Source organism: Muscardinus avellanarius (genome assembly GCF_963383645.1).
Source record: "Muscardinus avellanarius genome assembly, chromosome: 8".
NCBI classification, from domain to species: Eukaryota; Metazoa; Chordata; class Mammalia; order Rodentia; family Gliridae; genus Muscardinus; species Muscardinus avellanarius.
The window spans coordinates 4,850,443-4,875,733 of NC_137794.1; the positions used below are offsets into that span (position 1 = coordinate 4,850,443).

The following is a 25,291-nucleotide window of genomic DNA, read 5'->3' on the forward strand; positions in this document are numbered from 1 at the left end:
TGTTTGTGGTCTCAAAAGATCTGAAAGATTTATTTTATAGCCAAGTATGTATGTGCATAATCAAGCTGATTTCAGCAGGTGTGGTTTGCTCGAAGAAATAGGACACATGAAAAAAATCCAGTGTGTGTGTGTTACTGGTAATTAAGCCCAAGCACATTTCGCCCCTGTGAACCACACTCCCAGCCCCATTTTATTTTACTTTTTATTTTGAAGCAGGTTCTCACTAAATTGCAGAGGCTGGCCTGGGACTTCAGCTCGCCCGGCTCTGCCTCCCAAGTCCTGGGATTACAGGGGTGAACCATCATTTGTGCCCAGCTTAGAATACAACTTTCTTTTTTCTTTTTTTTTTTTGGTGGGCGGTACTAGGAATGGAACCCAGGGGCATTCTACTTCTGAGAATACCCCCATCCCTATTTTTTTTATTCTTTTTTTTTTTTTTTTTTTGGTGGTACTGGGGTTCCTGGAAGCCCTTCTACCTCCGGGCTACACTCCCAGACCTATTTTATATTTTTGAAACAGGGTCTCTTACGCCAGCAGGGCTGGCTTCGAACCTGCGCGATCCTCCTGTCTCTGCCTCCCAAGTGCAGGGATTACAAGCGTGCGCTACCACGCCCGGGTTATTCTTTATTTTTGAAACAGGGTCTCACTGAGTTGCAGAGGGCCTCACTAAGTAGCTGAGTCTTTCCGCGAACCACGATCCTCCGGTCTCAGCCTCCCGAATGCTGGGATGACAAACGTGCCCACCACGCTTGGGATAGAGTTTAAAATAGCGTGAATAGGTATGATCTAGCTATTGTATCCCAAAGCGGCTGTACCAGCTACCATCCCCACCGGTAATGTTTGAGGTTTCCTGTGTCACCACATCCTAGTCAACATTTGTTACTGTCTGTTTAATTATAGCCATCTTTGTGGTTTTAAATGGAATCGCATAGTGGTTTAATTTGCATTTTCCTAATGATTGAGAGGCAGTTTGAACACTTTAAGAAACTCCTCGAATCGATACTCTCAAGTACATATGTCAAAATAAATATTTTTCACAACAGGAAGACATTTCACGTTAACAACTAAAGCCCGAGCATTTTACTCCTCTAATAATTTTTAGGATGAAAAAGCTTTATTGAGGTCTAATTTACATACCATAAATTCACCTATTTTGGTTGGATAATTCAGTGATTCTAGGGCGTTTACTGAGTTGGGCAGCATCACCAGAAATGAGTTTACAAACAAGTTATCATTCCAATAAGATCCCTGATATTCAGCTAATCTTGGTTTTCATTCCCAGCCCTAGAGGGCCACTAGTCTACTGTCTGTCTCTACATATTTGCTGATTCTGAGTATCTCACATAAATAGGATCCTGTAATTTCTGGATCATATGATAAACCCGTGTTTAACTTTGGAAGAAACAAAGCTATTGTAGCCCAAAATGGCTGTGCCATTTACCATCCCCACCAGTAACATCTGAGGTTTCCTGTGTCACCGCATCCTTGTCAACATTTGGTATGGTCTGTTTGATTATAGCCATCTTGGTGGTTGTGAGATGGTATAGCATCGTGATTTAGTTTGCATTTCCCTACTGACTGATCATTTCAGACTTGTGATGCTTATTAATATTTCCAAAGTGACATACTAGTAATTTTATACAGTAAAATGTTCAGATCTTTTACAAAACACAATATTTTATGGAACTAAAATTAAAATTAAAGAATTATCAATAAGGTATTGAGATTCAATTTGATTTTTTTATTTTTTGAGTTGAAGGTCTCACTATGTTGCCCAGGCTGGCCTCAAGCAGCCCGCCTACCTCAGCTTCCCTACTACCTAGAACTATAGGTACCTAGTACCCGGTCTGGTTCAATTTGGTGTTTTTTTCGGTACTGGGGATGGAACCGAGGGGCATTCTACCTCCAAGCTACACGCCTGCCCTATTTTTTAGTCTTTTTATTTTTGAAACAGGGTCTCTCTGAGTAACGAAGAGCCTCACTAAGTAGCTGTGGCTGTCCGTGAACCGCCATCCTCTGGTCTTCACCTCCCGAATGCTGGGATTACAAGCATGCACCACCACACCCAGTTTAATTTGATTTTTTAATGCAAGAATTGCACATACACTTTAATATAATCGTAGTGTAATTAATTATGTTTAAAATTAAAACATTAAGCTGGGTGTGGTGGCGCACGCTTGTAATCCCCGCGCTTGGGAGGCAGAGACAGGAGGATCGTGCAGGTTCGAAGCCAGCTGCGCTGGTTTAAGAGACCCTGTTTCCAAATAAAAAAGTATAAAAATAGGTCTGGGAGTGTAGCCCAGAGGTAGAAAGGTTTCCAGGATCCCCAGTACCACCAAATAAATAAATAAATAAATAAGTAAGTAAATAAATAAAACATTAAGTAAAAACAAAACCACAGGGTATCAATGTCAAAGCAGCTGGACGCAGTGGAGAAGTCCTGTAATTCCAGCCACTTGGGAGGCTGAGGCAGGAGGATCACAGCCTGAGGCCAGCCTGAGCAGCTTCGCAAGACTCAGTCTCAAAATAAGAAATAAAAAGGGCTCCTGAGTGTAGCTCAGGAGCAGAACACCCCTGAGTTCAATCCCACTCCCTCACCTTTTAAAAAACCAACATCAATATTGAATTGCTGAGGTTTGCAGAGGCAGAAGGCCTACCTCAAATGACTATTCCTCGCGTCTAACGTTGACCCTAATGCTGTGCCTTCGGTTTATGTCTGGAATTATTTGGCACTTGGGTTTGGAAATTCAAAATGTGTGAAGCATCCACCTTCAATTGCCAGTGGTAACCTTGATCTGCCCCTTGGCTCTGGGACGCGTGAAAATATAATGTATGAGTTATGGGTATATGATACAGAGTCAGATCGTCTGACTTTACTGCTTTCCAAATGTGTGGACCTGAGAAAGCTACTTAGCATCTCAATGGGACCTCATCCTTGCCGCATAGAGTTATAGTGAGACTATCCATGTACAGCTGTCGTTCCGTACTAGCTTACAGTAAGTGCTGGTTTTACGCTCATGCTGTCATCGCAGTAAGAGTCTACACAGCCCGATTTCAGCTATCGTTTTGATTAAAAAGTGGCGGGGGGGGGCTACTTTTTTCTCCTCCTTAAAATATTCCTCTAGGCGTATACTTTGTTTTGGGGCCAATGCCTATTAAAACGTTACAAATATTCAAAAGAGATGCGAGGAGCAAAATTTTAAAGACATGGGTAAGTAAGGATGATATTTTATCTTTATTACTAATACTTAAGTCTTTTAAAAATAATTTATAGGTGCATTGTAATTATACATCTCGATGAGGCACAGGACGGTAGAGGCATACAGGCACGCATCAGTCATTTAGCTTTTTCCCAATTCCACCCCAGTCCCTCCTCCCTCCTTCCTGCCCGTGTTCAGCTTAGTGACTTTGGTATGTTTGTGAATGTACATCGTGTGCGTTAGGGCGCTTCCCTCTCCCCCTCCCAACCCCCTCAGCCAGGTCACCTTTACTCATCTACGGTTTTTCTCTTTCTATAGATTCCCTCTTATACTCCATTTCCTCCCTAGCTTCCACATACTAGGGAGAGCAGCTGACTTCGCTTTTTGTGACTGAGTAATCTCACTCAGCATAATGTCCTCCAGTGCCATCCATTTCCCCATAAATGACATAATTTTGTTCTTTCTGGATGAGCAAAAATTCCACTGTGTGCATATCCCATAGCTTTGTGATCCGTTCACTTGCTGATGGACATCTTGGCCGGTTCCATAGTTTGGCAATTGTGAATTGTGCAGCTATGAACAGAGATATGCAATGGGTATGGTGGCACACACCTGTAATCCCAGAGATATGCAGCGGGTATGGTGGCACACACCTGTAATCCCTGTACTTGGGAGGCTAAGACAGGAGGATTACAGGTTTGAAGACAATTTCAGCAATTAGAAAGACTCTCATCAACCTAGCAAGACGCTGTTTCCAAATAAGAAGTAAAAAATCGGGCTGAGGGTGTAGCTCAAATGTAGAATGCCTCTTGGTTCAACCCCCAGTAACACACACACAACAACAACAACAACAACAACAACAACAACAACAAACACGTAGTTATGCATGCATTTACTTATTACTTTGGTAGTTTGGTTTCCACCCAGAAGTGTTTTTGTGAGATCATATGGCGGTTCATTCCCATTCTTTGGAGGCGCTTCCATAGTTTTCCAAAGTTGCTGCTCTAATTTTCAATCCCACCAACAAAGTATTAGAGTTCCCACTTCTCCACATCCTTGCCAGCATCTGTTGTTTGTGTTTTTAACGATTGCCATTTCAGTTGGAGTTAGGTGAAATCTCGGGGTAGTTTTGATTTGCATCTCGCCGATGGCTAATGACGTTGGACATTTTTTATACATTTAATGGCCATTTGTCTTCTTTTGTGAAGTGTCTATTTAGCTCACGTGCCAATTTTTACCTGGATTATTTATTTTTTAGCAGCGAGTTTCTTGAGTTCTCTGTGCATTCTAGATATCAGTCCTCTTAATACTTAAATCTTACCAAGTCTTACTTGACCACAACCATCAGCCCTAGAGTTTTATGGGACATTTTTTTCTTGTCATTATTTCCTAAACAATTCAGAATAGAAATTATTATCATAGCACTTATAGTACATCAGGTATTGGAAGTGATCTAGAGATGATTGAAGAAGTACTGGAGCATGCCTGCGCGTTATATGCAAACGTTTTAGGCAGCGAACGAGGCTTTGAAAGGGCCAGCAGCGGTACTAACGGCACTTTAATCTCAAGTGCACTTTTCTGGGAAGAGTGAGTTGCTGGAGACACAGAAGGGCGGGAAGACGTGTAGCCGTGCGGTACGGCACGCACAATATTAGTGCAGAGTCTAGGTGTTGAGTGTACGGGTGTGTGCTGTGAAAACCAAAACAAAACGAAAAAACAAAAACTTCCAACTTCGCAGTTCGTTTGAAAATTTTCATAATAAAGTGCTAGGGGAAAAAACACAACAAAACCAAAATGTCTCTTCAGCCTCTTGGCCAAGTCATCCACCAGTTCATCCTGTACTCTGCTCGGTTCTTTTCTTTTCTTTTCTTTTCTTTTCTTTTCTTTTCTTTTCTTTTTGTGGTACTGGGGATGGAACCCAGAGCATTCTACCTCCAAGCCACACCCCCAGCCCTATTTTTTCTTCTTTATTTTGAAACAGGGTCTCACTGAGTTGCAGAGGGCCTCACTAAGTAGCTGAGGCTGTCCGCGAACCCAGATCCTCCTGTCTCAGCCTCCTGATTGCTGGGATTACCAGCGTGCGCCACCACGCCCAGCTTGTTCAATTCTAAATGACCTCCCAATGGGGAAACCCTGCCAGGAGTTTTGTTCCTTTCTAATGGAAAGCAGTTTCTCTTCCTTTGCTGTATTATTGTCTACTAACCATACCCTGAGCGTCTTCTTTTCAGTGGAGCTATTTTATATCTTCTAAACCAAGACCTCCTTAGGAATTATTTTCTTTTTTTCCAGTACTGGGATTGAACCCAGGGGCACTCTACCACTGAGCTGTATACCCCCAACCCTTTTTATTTACTTATTTATTTTTGAGACAGGGTCTTACTCAGTTGCCCAGGCCAGTTTTGAACTTGTGATCCTCTTGCCGCCCACCTTTTCCTTCCTTCTTTCCTTCCTTCTTTCCTTCCTTCCTTCCTTCCTTCCTTCCTTCCTTCCTTCCTTCCTTCCTTTCTTCCTTCTTTCCTCTTTCCTTCTTTCCTTCTCTTTCTGTGTAGTACTGGGGCTTGAACCCAGGGGCATTCTACCTTCGAGTTATACCCCCCAGCCCTTTATATGGTTTTGTTTTGAAACAGGGTCTCACTAGGTTGCTGAGAGTGTCATTACTTGCGGACACTCTCCTCCAACCCGTGATCCTCCTGTCTCAGCCTCCCACATACTGAGATTATAAACATGTGATCCGGGCATGGCGGCGCACGCTTGTAATCCCCGCGCTTGGGAGGCTGAGACTGGAGGATTGCACGGGTTCGAAGCCAGCCTCAGCTACTTAGTGAGGCTCTCAGCTACTTAGTGAGACCCTGTTTCCAAATAAATTATAAAAATACGTCTGGGGTGTAGCTTGGAGGTAGATAAGCCCCTGGGTTCCACAGCTCAGTACCACATCAATAATAAGTAAATAATAAACATGTGTCGCCACGCCCGGCTCCTGGCCTTCCTAAGAATTCTTTGTAAGAACCACGGTGCACATATTTATATGGTCTTTAGTGCATTTGCCAGTGCGTTGTCCGTGAAGTGAAGCTGGATCTGTGGATGGGTCGGCGCTGCACGGTGGCCAGGCAGGACGCGGGCTGGGATCCCGTCTCCCTCACTGACTGTGGCCCTGGGCTTGTTGTCTAACTTCGTCGAGTCCATTTCCAATTTTGCTAATCTGAAAAAGAGGTGTGATTTGGAAACCAGGCCTCCCTCCCAGGATCGCCCTGCAAGTTAAATTGGATAATGCGGGCTTTTTAAAACTGGAACCGGTAATTTAATAATTGGATAATGAAAAGAGGGCAGAACCTGTTTATGCAAGTGGACTGAGCGACCGGCTGTCGGGGTCGCTGCCTTTCGGCTAATGAGCGACGGCAGCACGTTTGCTTCCCGGTGACCTCACCGGGCATCCTGTTCGGTGAGGAACTGCCCGGGTACATCTCGGTTCCTACTTGCCACAGCATCCACTCTGCACAAACTAACTCCTGCATCCTCGTCAACTCACGCGCTCAGGAGGATGCCCCGCCTGGCCTTGTCCGAGACTCTGGGTCCCGAGGACCTTGGGCTCTAGTAGTCACTGTTGGAACTCAGGAGGTGGCCCCTGTAATCCGGGTGGGGCAGCACACGCCTGGAATCCCAGTACCTGGGAGGCTGAGTCAGGAGCATCATAGGTTCGAGGCCAGCCTCAGCAATTTAGCAAGCTCCTCAGTAACTTAACAGACCCCGTTTCAATTAAAGAATAAAATAGGGCTGAGGCTGTTGTTCAGTGGCAGAGCACCCTTGGGTTCAATCCCTAGTAACACACACACACACACACACACACACACACACACACACACACAGAAGCATCCCACTCAGCATACTATTACACTATGAGAAATTACTTAGAAAGTGCCGGAGGAAGCCAGGCACGATGGCTCACATCTATAATCCCAGTACATGGGAGGCTAAGACAGGAGGACTGCAGATTTGAGGACAGCGTCAGCAAGTAGTGAGACCTTGTTTCAAAATAAAAATAATAAAATCGAGCTGAGGATATAGCTCAGCGATAGAATGCCTCTGGGTTCAATCCCTAGTACAAAAAAAAAAAAAATAAAGGAAAAAAGAAGGAAAGAAGGAAGGAAAGAAAGAAAGAAAGAAAGAAAGAAAGAAAGAAAGAAAGAAAGAGCCCGAGGGGTGGAGTGCAGGTTCTTTATGCTCTTACAGGATCTAATATCATTTCACGGTGAGTATTCAGCTTCTTCTCCACAAATTTTGTTTACCCATTGAAGGAGTTTCTTGACAATTTCATTATCTGAAAATAATGTAAATATCTCTTATCCTCCTTTAGAGGGTCTACTTCCTTATTTGAAGCCAATATAAATGGGGATTTAGAATCAATTGGTTCCCTTAGCAACCAGCAAATATTGCAAATTGCCTCCCACCAAGTTTGGACAGACAAGATGCCCGGATCCCAAGCCCAGTTACGAAAGCTCCGTGGGTACCAGGATATCTTCCAGAGCCGGTAACTGGAAACCGGCGCCACAACAAAAGAATACCAAAGATTTTAAAGAGGCTTCGGATAGTTGTGTCCACGTGGGTTCACTACATCTTCAGATCTTATATACTTCTCAATTGATATTTTAAGAATTTTTTAGAGCTTCTTATAAAATGCCGAACATAATAATCAGTTATAAAATCATTTAAAAAATCATGAATGTGCCGGGCGTGGTGGCGCACGCTTGTAATCCCCGCGCTTGGGAGGCAGAGACAGGAGGATCGCGCAGGTTCGAAGCCAGCCGCGCGCGCTGGCTTAGGAGACCCTGTTTCCAAATAAAAATGTAAAAATAGGTCTGGGAGTGTAGCCTGGAGGTACAAGGGCTTCCAGGAACCCCAGTACCACCAAAAAAAAAAAAAAAAAAAAACATGAATGTGATGAGCCATATTTAAGTATCGACTTACTAGTCCTTTTTTAGAAAAGCAAGAAGTAGATCAGTAAAAACAAATACCCTTACCACACATATAGCTAAACATTTTGGCAGACCGATACAACATAAGAGAGGACCCCACACTCACAGAGGACATTTTTCTTCTTCAGGTTGTAAAACAGGATGTGATCACAACGACCTTATGATAAATCCAAGTTTATTTGTTTATGATACTGGGCATTGAACCCAGAGGTTCTCTACTTCCAATCTGGGCCACCAGCCCTGTTTTATTTTTTATCTTGAAACAGGGTCTCATCAAGTTACCATGTATTGCTGGCCTCAAATCTGGGCTCCTCCTATCTCAGTCTCCCAAGGACTAGGATTACAGGCGTGTGTCACAGCTAGGGTTCTGCACTCTCCCTCTTTAAGCTTACCCATTATTTTATTTGTGTATTTATTTATTTATGTATGTATGTGTGTATGTATGTATATATGTATGTGTGTATGTATGTATAAATGTATGTATGTATGTATGTGTGTATGTATGTATATATGTATGTGTGTATGTATGCATAAATGTATGTATGTATGTATGTATGTGTGTATGTATGTATAAATGTATGTATGTATGTGTGTATGTATGTATGTATATATGTATGTGTGTATGTATGTATAAATGTATGTATGTATGTATATGTGTATGTATGTATATATGTATGTGTGTATGTATGTATAAATGTATGTATGTATGTATGTGTGTATGTATGTATATATGTATGTGTGTATGTATGTATAAATGTATGTATGAATGTATGTGTGTATGTATGTATATATGTATGTGTGTATGTATGCATAAATGTATGTATGTATGTATGTGTGTATGTATGTATATATGTATGTGTGTATGTATGCATAAATGTATGTATGAATGTATGTGTGTATGTATGTATATATGTATGTGTGTATGTATGTATAAATGTATGTATGTATGTATGTATGTGTGTATGTATGTATATATGTATGTGTGTATGTATGTATAAATGTATGTATGTATGTATGTGTGTATGTATGTATATATGTATGTGTGTATGTATGTATAAATGTATGCATGTATGTATGTGTGTGTATGTATGTATAAATGTATGTGTGTATGTATGTATAAATGTATGTATGTATGTGTGTATGTATTTTGCAGCCTTGAGGATGGAGCTCAGGAGCATTCTACCTCCGAGCTGCACCGCCAGCCCTATTTTTTATTGTTTGTTTTGAAACAGGTTCTCATTAAATTGCTGAGAGCCTCACTAAGTAACTGAGCCCGGCTGAGAACCTGCGATCTTCCTCTCTCGGCCTCCCAAATACGAGGATCCCAAGTGTGGGCCACCACGCCTGGCTTCATCCGTGATTTTTGATAATGTTTTGATAGCATTTCCTGATTCTTTAAAACAGTCCTGCTCATTGAACTGAGTTTACAATTCTCAGCCTGTCTGTCAGCAGCAGATTAGACATGAACATAACTGACCAAGCCGACTACTATGAAGAAAAAAACCAGTTTAAATAAAAAAAAAAGATGTCAAGCCGTCTTAATCCGAGGAGGATTTTCAGCCTTCCAGAGCTGGAGCAGCCCATTTTGAAACACGGGGTTTTAGCGCTCTCTTTCTGAATGCATTCCTGCAAAACACTGGTACAGATCTTTAAGCTCAGGAAGGCTAGGATGCTATAACTATAACACTTTGGGAAATTTTTCAGGAGCTCATCGGATTCGCCTTTCTGCCTCTTGAAAGATCAGTGTTAACACTTCCTGAGGTCACTGGGCAATTTTCCATTGAGAGTACTTGGGGTGGAACCAGGGGAATTCTACCTCTCAGCTAGACTCCAAGCCCTATTTTATTTTATTTACTTAGTTTTAGAAACAGAGTCTTACTAAGTTCGTGAGGTCCTGACTAAATTGCTGAGGCTGGCTTCGAACCTGCTATCCTCCTGTCTCAGCCTCCCAAGTACTCGGATTACAGGCATGTGCCACCATGCCCAGCTTCTTCATAGTTTGATTTTATAAAGTGATTTCAAAGAAATTTAACTTAGTTAAATAGTACTTTCCATCCATATTCCTACCCCTATTTAGAATCTTTTACTCTTCTCCCAAGCAAATCCTGCAATTATTTAAAAGTACCTTTCATTTTCCATAAAATCATACTCAAGCAATGACAATTTTTCCATCTACTAGCTAAGAGCTGTAACATTTAATCCCCCTTATAATGTTACGTAGATTTGTTATTTAATGTTTCGGGGCTGCAAATGGTGTTTCTCCATTCAGACTATTACTTCTAAAAGGGCGCGGGCCAGCGCTCAAACGCGGTACTTCACGTAGGCATAATTCTGCCGTAAACATGGACGAATCCTGGTTCAGCAGATTTCTGGGGCTCTAAAAGCCAAGTGGGCGCAGCCCTTTCCAGCTCAGGGTTTGGTAACGCCATGTTGGTCTCTTACAATCAACTGTGAGGGTAATATTTACACCATGGAAAAGGACGAGTAAACAAACAGGAGAACTCTCACGTCTAGTTTTACGTTTACTAGTTGTATGGCATTCAGAGAGATACTGCTCCGTACCTCTTGGTTCGGAGAATTAAATTATCTACTCCATAAAGCAAGGAGAATGTGAGTTTGCGCATATAGGTTACTTAGAAAAATGCTTGGTTCATAGTACGCATCCGGCCATGGATGACTTAGGTTTTATTAAATCATCCTTCCAGATATCTTACAAATTCTCTACTGCTGTGCAAAGCCTTTCCAAGAGAAAGGGCGACATTATATTTCCCACCACTCCTCAGCCCACATTCCCTGCTACTTCAGCCAACTCCTCTTCTTCTACCCCTACTACCAGTGAACTTAACCATGGAATAGAAAATTCTTTCCCTAGATACTAGGGTAGAAATCATCACAAAAAGGCTGGGACCACAGTAGTAGGTAATATATTCTGGCATCCTGACTTCTCAGGTAAAAGGTGGCCCATTTTCCTTAGAATCAATGGAAGAATATAAGACTCAGTAATGCATTTAGTCTTGTTGGAGGTTTAATAGGCTTTCTAGGGCCAAGTGAGATTTTTTTTTTTTCTGCGGGTCTGGGGATGGAACCCAGGGGCATTTGACCTCCGAGCTACACCCCCTGCCCTATTTTTTATTCTTTATTTTGAAACTGGGTCTCACTGAGTTGCAGAGAGCCTCACTAAGTAGCTGAGGCTGTCCGTGAACCGTGATCCTCAGGTCTCAGCCTCCCGAATGCTGGGATTACAAGCGTGCGGCACCACGCCCGGCTCCAAGTGAGAATTTGACTGATGTTTACAATATTCTTTTGTGGAAAAAATATTACCATTGCTTCCAAATCCTTTTGCAAACAAAATTTGTGAATATAACTCTTATGAATTGGTAACTCTTCACACTTAAAAATTAGCCAGTTAATTTTTCTTCATTAACTGGCTCACATTGGTGTGTGTGTATGTGTGTGTGTGTGCGTGTGTGTGTGTGTGTGTGTGTGTGTGTGTGTGATACTGGTGATTGAACTCAGGGGCTTTCTACCTCCGGGTTACACCCCCAGACCTATTTTATTCCTTATCTTAAAACAGGGTCTCATTAAGTTGTGGAGGGCATCACAAGTCGCTAAGGCTGGCCATGAACCTGTGATCCTCCTGTATCAGCCTCCCAAGTACTGGGGTTAACAAGTGTGTGTCGCCACACCTGGCTAATTTTACTCTTATTAAAATTTACAGTTCAAGCTGGGCATGGTGGCACACACTTGTAATCCTAGTATTTGAGAGGCTGAGACAGGAGGATCACAGGTTCACGGCCAGCCTCAGTTACCTTATGAGGCCCTCCGCAACTTAGTGAGACCCTGATTAAAGAAAACGAATATGGCTAGGGGTGTAGCTTGGAGGTAGAACGCCCCAGGTCCAATCCCCAGTACTGTCATAACAATAACACAAGTTTACCCATGTCATAGCATGGCTCAACACTTCATGTTATTTTGTGGGTAGCTGATACCCCATTCAATGAACATAGACATTGTTCACCCAGTGACCAATTGAACCATTTTGGTGGTGGGTGGTTGTTGTTGTTATTATTATTATTATTATTATTATTATTATTATTATTATTTTGGTGGGACTGGGGTTCCTGGAAGCCCTTCTACCTCCGGGCTACACTCCCAGACCTATTTTTACATTTTTACTTGGAAACAGGGTCTCCTAAGCCAGCGCGCGCGGCTGGCTTCGAACCTGCGCGATCCTCCTGTCTCCGCCTCCCAAGCGCGGGGATTACAAGCGTGCGCCACCACGCCCGACTTTGGTTATTTTTTAGAGTTGGAAACAGGGTCTCAGTAAGTTCCTGAGGCTGGCTTCGAACCAGCATTCCCACTGTCTCAGCCTCTCAAGTATTGGGGTTATGATCAAGAGCTACCGCGCCCGGCATGTTTAACTTTGTGTGTGTGTGGTAGGGGAACTGAGGACTGAACCCAGGGACATTCTACCTCCAAGTCACAGCCTGAGCCCCATTTTATTTTCTTGTTTGAAAACAGTGCCGCACTAAGCTACCGAAGGTCTCTGTAAGTTGCTGAGGCTGGCCTCGAACCTGTCATCTTAATGTCTCAGCCTCCCGACTACTGAGATTACAGATGTGGCCACTGAGCCTGGATTTTACATTCAGCCTTTTTTTAAGAAAAAAATAAATAAACTGCCAAATTGTTTCCCACATTGGTTGAACTATTGTTTATTTTCACCAGGAACATCTAAGGGAGGGGTCCAATTACCTTTAACTCTTCCCCAATATTTGTTAGTATCTACCTCTTTATTACAGGTTGAGTACCCCTTATCCAAAATACTTGAGACCAAAAGTGTTTAGGATTTGGGGATATTTGCTTATACCTAGTGAGACATCTTGGGGCTGGATCCCAAGTCTAAACATAAGGCTAGTTTATGTTCCATGTATCCCTCATATGCACGGCCTGTACATAATTATTTTTAATGATATTTTTAGTGTTCCTGTGTTTCGGCTATAGCCTGTCACATAAAATCAGATGTGAAATTTTCTATTTATGATACGAGGCTGGTTTCATTAAAACATTTCAGATTTTGAATGATCGGGTTGCGGATGTGTGACCTGTACAGCCATTTCACCGAGTACACGGTGGCATCTTATTGTGGTTTCGATTTGTATCTTTCTTTTCTTTATCTTTTTTTTTTTGTGTGTGTGGGGGTCTGGGGATGGGACCCAGGGGCATTTGACCTCCGAGCTACACCCCCTGCCCTATTTTTTATTCTTTATTTTGAAACTGGTCTCACTGAGTTGCAGAGGGCCTCGCTATGTAGCCGAGGCTGTCCGCGAACCGCGATCCCCCTGTCTCAGCCTCCCGGATGCTGGGATGACAAGCGTGCGCCACCACGCCGGCTAATAATTTGTATCTTTCTAATGACTAGTGGTGGTAAGCATCTTACCGCAGGCTTATTAACTGTTTGTATTTCCTCTTTGGAGAAATGTCTATTCAAATCATTTACTCATTTTCAAATTAGGTTGTTTGCTCTTTTTTGCCAAGTTAGAAGAATTCTTTATATATTCTGGATACTAGACCTTTGACTGATATAAAATTGGCCAATTCTGTACTGGTTTCTATTTTGTGAGTTGTCCTTTTGATTTTCTTGATAGTACCCTTTGAAACATAAGGGTTTTTTAGACATAAAATTACCATATAACACACACATTAATTCCTATGTTTAGCATAGTTTTTTCCCTTTGATTGCTTATCTTTTAGGTATCGTATCTAAGAAACCACTGCCTAATCTACGGCCACGAAGATTTATACCTATGGTGTTTTCTAGGTGTACAGAATTAGCTTCTACCTTTAGGCCTTCGACCCATTTTGAGTTACTTTTTGTGTATGGCGTGAGGTAGGGGTCTGACTTCATTCCTGTGCGTGTCACTCACCCATTTTTAAGTTGGCATCTTTGTTGGTTGTTTGTCTTCTCTTCACGTGTCCTGCTGGGTATTTCAGGAGTTTCCCAGGCTTCCTTGCCAACCATCTCTCAGGTTAGCTCTTTCTCATACCTGTGTCTTTAAGCAGCAATTCACATGCGGGACGGTGCTGTGAACACATCTGGTCACTGAAATTACATTTCCTAAATCACATGTGCAACCAGCATTCTCGACAGCACCTTTTATGCATGCACCTGTTCATGTGTCGGCTGACGGAGGCGCGAGTGGAGGATTAGAGGACGGTGGAGGACAGCACCCGGACGTCCTCACCCAGCTTCGGGCGGTATTTCCAGCAGTTGTCGCGCTGCCTCTGTGGCTCCATATGAAACCAAATCCCTCTGCTCTCTGTGGCTCCCGGATGCTCGGGGTGGTCCAGGCCTTCACCTTCTAGGTGGCCCGGCTTCCCAACTTCTGGCCATAACACCTAGTTCTGTTATTTCTGGATTAGTCCTGGATTGGGAGCCATCCCAGATGTCGTTAACCTCTAGGCTGCCTTACATCCCCGGCTGACTGCTCAGTTCTCCCGTAGACTGTAAATATCTTTACTAAATTCTTTCTATTGAGAAAAACCAGAAATATTTCTGTTTTCTTCATCGGAGTTGACTGGCAAAACACCTAACATACTTTATCATATGTTTAAACACTTGCGAAGGATGACATTTCTGGTGCATTGTAGTTATTGACATTTAAAAATAAAACCTATATATCTTCCTTTCTGGTGTATTTAGTGCAACCTAAATAGCGTAGTGATTTGAGGCCACCTTCATTCATTTAGAAAACATTTGAATAAGATCCTTATCAGTCAGAAATTTTATGTGTGTGTGTGTGTGTGTGTGTGTGTGCGTGTGTTACTGGAAATTAAACCCAGTGGTGGCATTAAACCTCTGAGCTATACTCCCAACCTTATTTTAATTTTTGCTTTTTTAAAAAAAATTTATTGGTGCATTATATTCATACATCATATTGGGGTAAAAACTTGTGTGGACATACATGTACACCTCGCCCTGTTTTTTGCTTTTGAAAGAGAGTCTCACTAAGTAGCAGAGAGCCTTGCAAAGGTGCTGGGGCTGTCCTTGAACCCTCAGTTCTTCAGTCGTCCGGTCTCAGCCTCCCAAGTACTGGGATTACAAGTGTGCGCCACCACACCTGGTTCTGTTACTTCTTATCCCACTTCTGCTACAAAACAGTACATTTTTTGTGGTACTTGGAATGAAACCCAGGACATTCTACCTCCAAGTTGTACCCTCAGCCCCGTTTTTTTTTTTTTTTAATTTAGAAACAAGGTCTCACTAAGTTGTTGAGAACCTCACTTGAAGTATTCAAGTGGTCTGCAATGCTTGACTATTTCTCAGCAGAAAAACAGGTACCTAAAATGAATTTGCAAATTGTTAAATTTCTTAGGTTCAGAAGTTTCTGTTAAAATTACTTCTGGTCCGAGTTATATTAGTATTATCACCATAGTGTATAACCGATGAAAACAACATCACTGTATTGTTTTCATGAATGATTATTATTTTTCTGTGAACGATTTTTTATTTTATTTTATTATTCTTTTTTTTTTTTTTTGGTGGTACTGGGGTTCCTGGAAGCCCTTCTACCTCCGGGCTACACTTCCAGACCTATTTTAACATTTTTATTTGGAAACAGGGTCTCATAAGCCAGCGCGCGCGGCTGGCTTCGAACCTGCGCGATCCTCCTGTCTCCGCCTCCCGAGCGCGGGGATGACAAGCGTGCGCCGCCACGCCCGGCGAACGATTATTTTTATATTTTCCCCTTTAAACTATTTTGCTGGTGCATCGTAGATAGACACTGTAGCGAGACGCAAAGTGATACCTTCATATAAGCACATGGCTTTTTTTGCTCAGCCTCCCTCCGCACCCCACCTCTCCCCTTCCCCTCCCTCCGTGCTGGTGCTGCTGTTACTGATATGTTCTTATATGAACATGATTATTATTTGATCTCTTTCCTTCCTCAAGCCTCATTTCTACCCTCTGCTCCTTTTGTTCTGTTTTCATGGAGTCCCTCTCTTTCCTCTTTTCTCTCCACATGGGTGAGAAAACATGTGGCCCTTGATTTTCCGAGTCAGGCTGATGTCGCTTCGCATGGTGATCTGTAGCTCCATCCATTTTTTATTTCCTGCAAATGATGTAATTTTGCTTTTCTTTAGGGCTGAGTAAAACTCTATTGTATGTATACCACATTTTCTTTGTCTGTTCAGCTGATGATGGTCACCTAGGTTATTTCATCTACCTACCTTCCTTCCTTCCTTCCTTCCTTCCTTCCTTCCTTCCTTCCTTCCTTCTTCTTCTTTCTTTCTTTTTTTTTTTTTGTGGTACTGGGGATGGAACCCAGGGGCATTCAACCTCCAAGATACACCCCCAGCCCTATTTTTTTATTCTTTATTTTGAAACAGGGGCTCACTGGGTTACAAAGGGACCTCACTAAGTAGCTGAGGCTGTCCGTGAACCGCGATCCTCCTGTCTCAGCCTCCCAAATGCTGGGATTGCAAGCGTGCGCCACCACACCCAGCTTATTTATGCATATTTTAAATGAGGTGTGGCTGATGGGATTTCATAGAATATAACAGGAAAACTCTGAGGGAAATGTTGGCCAATTTTACTTGGTGCTTTAAAATAGCTCTATTCTCATTCTCTCTCTCTCTCTCTCTCTCTCTCTCTCTCTCTCTCTCTCTCATGGTACTCATGGTACTGGGAATGGAACTCAGGGCCTCCTACCTCCAGGTTACACTCCCATACCTATTTTATATTTTTATTTGGAAATGGTCTCACTAAGTTGTCGAGAACCTCGCTAAGTAGCTGAGGCTGTCCGCGAACCACGATCCTCTGGTCTCACCCTTCAGAATGCTGGGATTACAAGTGTGTGCCACCACGCCTACCTCTCTATTTGTGACTCAACTTTTGGATCCTGTACAAATGGCTACCTTTGTACTTTGTTGATTTTTGTTTGTTAGGTGTATGGAAAGTATGATTTCCATTTTTAACCCGATATCAGTGTGTGGTAATAGGCTAGCTAGCCCCAGATCTGAACTGCAACTTTAGAACCGTGGGCAATGGGATTAGACACGAATAGACCATCTTTGGTACACTTAAAGTAAGATGAGAGAAATTTGATAAAGAATGATTAAATCGCTAACAGGAATCCTTTGATTTTGGGGTGTTCTGACACATAGAGGCCGCTATAAACTTTTATAACATAAACCACTGCTGTTCAAAGATCACTGCTACCACCAGAGGCCAACTGTCAACACTAAAACACCAGAGTACCGATTTGGGAGAATTAGTCCTATTTCTTTGACTTCTGGGTAGTGAAATAGTTTCTTTTAGAAATTAGAATGATTTCTTTGGATAACTAGGATACCATGTAGTAAGCTGATCTTTTAGTCAAACAGACTATAGACGTCTTTAGTTAGTACCGCTCCAGAACGGCAATTATATAGATGCTCCGTAAATGTCATACAACAAACATCAGCCCTTTTATGACAACATCAGACCCTCTCATAAGTGCCTGAAAATGGCCCATGGGAATGTTAACCAGAACAAGGGAAGATTTATGATGCTAAGTCTTATACTATAAACATTTCATCTCTTGTTACAGCCATACAGATTATTATAGGTCCATTGACAATGGGGAAAATTTACTGAGCTTAAAACAAATCAGACAGTATTTAACTATATAGAAAATTAAAATGGAAAAATGTCAGAAAGCCTTGGATCGCTTAAGTTACTAAGCTAACTGTCTTAAAAGTATGGAGAGGACTTATGACCCTATTGTGTGCCAGAAAATTCTTGGTAAGCTCATTTGTGTTTCTTGTATAATCGAGTGTAAAACATATATAATAAACCTATTAAAGACACACGCTGGGTGTGGTGGCACACGCTTGTAACCCCAGCATTCTGGAGGCTGAGAAAGGAGGATGGCGGTTCATGGACAGCCTCAGCTACTCAGTGAGGCCCTGTTTTAAAAATAAAGAATAAAGCCGGGCGTGGTGGAACACGCTTGTAATCCCCGTGCTTGGGAGGCAGAGACAGGAGCATCGCGCAGGTTCGAAGCCAGCCTCAGCTACTTAGTGAGGCTCTCAGCAACTTAGTGAGACTCTGTTTCCAAATAAAGTATAATATAGGTCTGGAAGTATAGCCCGGAGGTAGAAAGCCCCTGGGTCCCACCCCTAGTACTACAAAGAAAAAAAGAAAGAAAGAAGGAAAGAAAGAAAGAAAGAAAGAAAGAAAGAAAAGAGGAAAGAAAGAAAGAAAGAAAGAAAGAAAGAAAGAAAGAAAAAAAATTAGGGCAGGGGGTGTATGCTCCTGGGTTCCATGCCCAGACCTGTAAAAAAAAGACACACACATATACATATATATTCATATATATATATATTCATATATATATTTAGTATTGAAGTTTGAATGGAGGGGTTTTCTGCCTCCCAGCTATACTCCCAACCTTTTAAATTTTTAATTTTGAAATAGAATCTTGATAAATTGCTGAAAGCCTCACTGAGCTTCTAAGGCTGGTATTGAACTGACGATCCTATCTCAGCCTCCCAAGGACTGAGATTATAGGTGTGTGCTACCACCCAGGGTGCTATCGAATATCTTTGTCATGTTTAGACAATATGAGCTTTTCCACTATGATTTTAAGACAATGAAAGAGTCTGACATACAGAGCTGTGTTAGACACTTGTTCCTAAGGAGGTCACAAAAATGCACTAACTCAGTCTCTTCTCCCTGTTGGAGAATAGCCGCCATTATTATTATTATTATTATTATTATTATTATTATATTTATTTATTTATTTTGGTGGTACTGGGGTTCCTGGAAGCCCTTCTACCTCCGGGCTACACTCCCAGACCTATTTTTACATTTTTATTTGGAAACAGGGTCTCCTAAGCCAGCGCCGCGGCTGGCTTCGAACCTGCGCGATCCTCCTGTCTCTGCCTCCCAAGCGCGGGGATTACAAGCGTGCACCACCACGCCTGGCAATAGCCAATATTATTAAGTGAAAAATATTTGTCTAAATAATTAACAATTTATGCAGAAAAGGGTAAATGACACTTTTTTTTTGTTTGTTTTTAAACACCTAATCAGGACAGGGTATCATGGCATATACCTGTTATCCTACTACTTGGAAGGCTGAGACAGGAGGACTTGCAGGTTTGAGGCTAGCCTCAGCAACTTAATGAGGCCCTCAGTAACTTACTGGGAGAGACCTGTTTAAAATTAAGAATCAAATAAGGCTGGGAGTTTAGCTGAGAGGTAGAACACTCCTGGGTTCCATCTCCAGTACCATAAGAATAAAAACAGAAGGAAGGAAATAAAAAGAAGAAAAGACTTAACCACATATCCCACCTCAGTAGCCTCTTCACCAGCGACTCCTTCTAAGATCCTAACTCTATCCTAAGACCTGACTCCATTTCACATTAGGATAGGGGCGGGCTCACTGCTGGAAGACCAGATTGTATTTTAGTCCTCGTGGCCATACAGTGCCTGTCACAGCTACACAAACCTGCTGTTCTAGAAGACAGCTGTAAACGATGACCATGGGTGCATTCCACAAACTGTGTCTGTAGACACTGACATTTGTATTTAGTATCATTTTCACATATCAGAAATACTGTTGTTTTAATTTCTCAATTAAATATAATTTCTATATTTAAAATATAATTTCTATATTAAAATGCAAAGACCATTCTTAACTGGCGGATGGTGCAAAATTAGTCATTAGGCCACACTTAGCTCAGGGGCCGTGGGATGATAACTGTCAGTCCAGTGGTTCTGCTGTTTCTTCAGGGTCTAACCAGTGCTCCATCATGGTCCAAAGCAAACGCTCCGAAGATGATTTGGTTTATAGAGTTTTCCCACGTGATACAGCATCAGTATGTTTATCATTTTCCATTGGTAGACCTGCTTTATTAGCTGACCCATTGAAAAACATTTCAAGCATGTTTCCCATTTTTATCATATATATAATACACAATAAAATTAAAATATATAATATAACCTATTATATATTTACATAGGTTAGATCAGAAACCCAGAACGAAGGAAACCCGAGTTCTGTGTCCAGTTTAGTAGTTCAGTTCTTTGACTGTATAAATAAGTTACCTGACTTCATCACAATTTCTTTGCCTTGAAAGCCAGTATATCCAGGTGGTGTTACTGAACAGTAGTATCAAACCGTAAGAGGTCAGAGAAGGGGAAATTATGCTTGTATCTTCCAGAGTAGACATGTTTTTGGAAAAAAATTGTGTGTGTGTGTGTGTAATGCTGGGGATTGAACCCAGAGACATTCTCTCTGTGAGCTGCACTCCAGTCCTTTTAAGTTTTTTATTTTGAAACAACGTCTTGCTAAGTGGCTGAGGTTGGCCTCAAACTTGAGAGGCTCCTGTCTCAACCTCCCAAGTACTGGGATTACTGGCCTGTGCCAACACACCTGGCAATCCCAGCCCTTGGAAAATTTTGTTACGAAAGAGGGTCTCTCTCCCTAGTTTGCTGAGAGTTTGAAGAAGTTGCGGGGGCTACTCTCGGTCCTGGAATCTTCCTGTCTCGGCTTCCCCAGGACTGAGATTTCAGGCATGAACTGTGACGCCTGGTTGCAGGTTTCATCTGAAAAGATGAATATCTATAAAGAGAAATCTCATGGTGACTTGTTCTTTTTTTTTTTTTTTTTGCGGTACTAGGGATGGGACACAGGGGCATTCTACCTCTGAGCTACAGTACCCCTAGCCCTATTTTTTTTTATTCTTTATTTTGAAACAGGGTCTCACTGAGTTGCAGAGGGCCTCACTAAGTAGCTGAGGCTGGCCCTGAACCTGCAATCTTCCTATCTCAATCTCCCAAATGCTGGGGATGGTAAGTGTGCGCCACCACACTCGGCTGCCATTCTCTTTGATGCAGAAGAGAATCTAGACTCAAGGATATGACCAAGTCAACTATACAGCACAAATACACACATGTAAAACCTCATGATTTCCTGACGTGTCTGCTATTATTAGGAGAGTTTGGGTTCAAGAGTCTGTGAAAAAATGTTTTCTTCTTTCAATATAATGCTTAGAGCTAAGAAATCATCGGTTCCAGGTCCGGTCAGTTCCAGTTGAAAGTGTGAATGTTCAGCGACAGGATATTTTTGAAAGGAGGCTGAAAATCTGCTGTGCCAGATACCTGAAACGCTGGGACAGTATTCAGTGGAAAATTTCACTTCCACATTATAAATAACTGTAGGATATTTTAAGGGTTCCAAGACGGGTGGCTTCCAAGAGCTGCTTATATTCGTTCCACTGAAATATTTAACAGAGGGGAGGGTGCCGAGGAAAGCTATGAAGCTGAATTACCGGATATGATTAATTAAAATAAACAATCTCACCATTGATTAAATCGGCCTTAAAATCGCCAGCCACCGAGGCCTGTGTATTTTACTATCCACCAAATGAAACAAAGGACAGAAGAGTTATGGGGAGAGAAAAAGTGCCCAAGATTATTTCTTAACATACAAACGGCCCCAGAATTTCTTGCCCCCCAAAAAAGCCCCTCTGCGGGCCCATATTTGAAATATTGGCTCTTTTTCAAGGCTTTCAAATTTCCCAGAGTTCCCAATTTTGTGGCCTTCCAAGGGAGGAGGGAACATCCCAAAGAAGGCCGCCTATCACCTACCAAGAGATTTTTGTCTTTTAATGATGACAGAAATCATCCATCCGCTGTAGCCTCTCCTCCTCTGCCATCTTTCAGGGATGCTGAGACTAGAGGATGGCGGTTCGAGGCCAGCCTCAGCTACTTAGTGAGGCCCCTTTCAACTCAGTGAGACCCTGTTTCAAAATAAATAATAAAAAATAGGGCTGGGGGTATAGCTCGGAAGAAGATTGTGTCTGGGTTCCAGCCCCAGTACCGCAAAAATTAAATAAATAAAAAAATAAATAAATAAGCTGGGCATTCGGGAGGCGGAGACCTGAGGACGGCAGTTCAGAACAGCCTCAGCTATTTGGAAAGGCCCTTTGTAACTCAGTGAGACCCTGTCTCAAAAATTAAAAAAAATAAAAAAAAGACTAAAAACTAGGGCTGGGGGTGTAGCTCGGAGGTACAGTGTCCCTGGGTTCCATCCCCGGCACCGCACAAATAAATAAATAAATAATCAAAAATTAAAAAAAAAAGGCAGACATTTCTGAGTGGGTCAAGGAGAGGAGAGAGGAGAGAGGGAGAGAGAGAGAGAGAGAGAGAGAGAGAGAGAGAGAGAAAGAAGAAGAAGAAGAAGAAGAAGAAGAAGAAGGAGGAGGAGGAGGAGGAGGAGGAGGAGGAGGAGGAGGAGGGGAGAGAGAGGAGAGGAGAGAGGAGAGAGGAGAGAGGGAGAGAGAGAGAGAAAGAAGAAGAAGAAGAAGAAGAAGAAGAAGAAGAAGAAGAAGAAGAAGAAGAAGAAGAAGGAGGAGGAGGAGGAGGAGCAGGAGGGAGGAGGAGGAGGAGAGAGGAGAGAGGAGAGAGGAGGGAGGAGGGAGGACAGGATGGAAGGAGGGCCGGACAGAAGGCAGCCGCGCGTGTGTCCTGGTAGCTGTGGGCGCCAGCCTGTGGATGCTCGACTGTACCGTGCGTGGCCGTCAGGCGGGACGGTGCTGGAGGCGCCGTTTCCCTCCCCAGGCCGGCGCCGGCGCGCGGTACCCAGGGTTAGAGCTCTCCCCTGTGACCAAAAAGATAATTAAAGGTCGCTCGCGCTCCGGAGACCGCGGAGCGCCTCTCCGCGCCTGCAGCGCTGGGGACGGGCGGCCGGGCCGCGAGCTGCCATGCAGGGGCAGTGGGGTATTAAGAGATGGACCCGGGAGGCCAAGTCCAGACCGGCCCGCCCCTCCATCCTTACCCCGGAGAGGGCCTGCCCGGTGCCCGCCCGCCCCTTGGTCCCCAGGGCCTCTCTCTGGCGGGGGATGCAGGTCCCCAGGTCAGGCAGCCGCAGGTCCACCTGGGGCTGCAAAAGCTCTCCGGACCGCGGTCCCTCCGCGCCCCGCACGGTCCGAAAAGACCCCGGGCGCGGCCCGCCGCTTCCCAGGCCAAGGGAGGCTTTTGCAACGAGCAATAAAAAGCTGCAATTAATGGCTAAAGGGCTTAAAACAAGATGGGAGGAGATAGCCGGTGACCTAAGCATCTTCCTTCCTGAATACTGCGGAGGGGGGGGGGAGAATTCCAATATTTTTCACTTATTTTATAAAATTCATTACTGCTTCAGCGACCTTTTGGGGAACGGTTGAAACTTAAAGTGAGGATTCTTTCTTTCTTTCCTTTTTTTTTTTTCCCCCCCCAAACTCGTTTTCCAGCTTTGGGAGGTTTAACACAGCCCGGCCGGGGTGCAGCCGCCTCCAGCCAGCGCCCGGCTCTGCGGGCGCCGCACATTGTTTTGTTTTGAAGACTTGGAACTCGAGGCTGGTTGGAGACACCCACGTCTTCAGACTCTCATCAGCGTAATGATCGCCTTAGCCAGAGTCGTGTCTATATAAACCACAAAAAGACAATCATTAGAAATCCCAGCCTCCAAAACCCACATTTTAGGTAAAAACGGCCGCTTTTCCCCCTCCGCGCACCTTCATCTTCTCGACCGCAATCTTTTGGGGGCTCCAAACTCGCTTTTTTTTTTTTAACCCACATTGGGAAATAAATACATAAATAGCCATTGAAGCATTAAAAATATTTTATTTTTTAAATTTTCTCTCCCCCCCCCCGCAATCCCCCGGGAGCTGCGAGGAAGAAAGTTAAAACACGACTAGACTTAGTCCGAGACGCGGGAAGACTTAGTAAAAGACTGAAATTCATAGCAAACTACTGCTCTCCCCATCCCAGTAAGGGTCTTTTTTTTTTTTTTTCAACTTAATTACCAAACTGACAGTTCTCCAGTTCTTAAAAAAAAAAGAAATACAACTTTGTTCTCTAGGAATGATCAGAACGTCTACCTAAGAAAAACAGAAGTGTCCAGGCATCCATTTGAGTTTCTAAAAATCTATATTGCCCAACACCCCTCACTCTCCATATTTTAGTGTCACCTAGGACCAAAAAAAAAAAAAAACCACCTAAATTGTGCAAAATCTGCCCCCCTCCGCCCCAGCCGCTCGGCGGGCAGAGGTGGGGGTGGGGTGGGGGAGGGCGAAGTCGGCGGAGCCGTCAGCACAGACGCTCAAGAATTTTCCTTCCTCCTCTGCTGAAGTTGCACCGAAAACACAAATTAGCGACGGTCAGCCCGGCCGGAGGCTCGGGGCGTCCGGCGGCAGGCCCCTCCGGGTCGGGAGCCCGAGGCGGCGGGCGGGTCCCCGCCGGCCCGCGGCCCGCACTTACCTCGGGCTGCACCTGGACTGGGGCGCGGGGCTCGGAGTCGGCCGGCGCCGAGAAGGCGTGGGTGCCCGGGGTGGCGCGAGGAGAGCGCGCCGGAGCGGAGGGGAAGGCAGCAGCCGAGCCGCCGGGAGCAGCAGGAGCCGGGCAGCCCGCACCGCCGAGCCCCTCGGCCCCTCGGCGGGACTGGAACTGGGAGGGGCGCCCGCGGACCGCGCCGAGAACTGCACACGCCGGCCCCGCGCCCGTCCCGCCGCCGCCGCCCGCGGCCCCCGCCCCGGGGCGCCCGCAGACTCCGCCCGGCGAGCTCGCCCTCACCTCCGGAGCCCCAGCGCCTCCGGCCCCTGCCCCCCGGCTCGCCTCCACCCCCCCAGCTTCCTCCTCCTCGCCGCCCCGCACTCCCACCCGCCCCCTCCCCCGGCCACTCCGCTAACTCGCGGCTGTTGTGATGCGTATTCCCGTAGATCCGAGCACCAGCCGGCGCTTCAGCCCCCCCTCCAGCAGCCTGCAGCCCGGCAAGATGAGCGACGTGAGCCCGGCGGTGGCGACGCAGCAGCCGCAGCCCCCGCAGCCCCCGCAGCCCCCGCAGCCCCCGCAGCAGGAGGCGCCGGCCGCGGGGCCCCGGCTGCGGCCCCCGCACGACAACCGCACCATGGTGGAGATCATCGCCGACCACCCGGCCGAGCTGGTCCGCACCGACAGCCCCAACTTCCTGTGCTCCGTGCTGCCCTCGCACTGGCGCTGCAACAAGACGCTGCCCGTGGCCTTCAAGGTGAGAGGCCGCGGCCCCCGCCCGGCCCGCCGCGCCCTCGCCCACCTGCGCCCGGCCGGGCATCCCCGCA

The 25,291-nt window shown here is 44.5% G+C and overlaps 1 protein-coding gene across 1 annotated transcript in view; it reads left to right on the forward strand.

The window, feature by feature from the left end:
• The window catches only part of RUNX2 (RUNX family transcription factor 2), a gene marked incomplete at both ends in the record, with an annotated part of 220,112 nt that overhangs the window by 55,078 nt on the left and 139,743 nt on the right, over positions 1-25,291 (forward strand). The window contains one exon of the mRNA XM_080700355.1: positions 24,914-25,221. Coding sequence (XP_080556481.1) covers positions 24,914-25,221 — 308 coding nt within the window. The remainder of the gene's footprint in view (positions 1-24,913; positions 25,222-25,291) is intronic.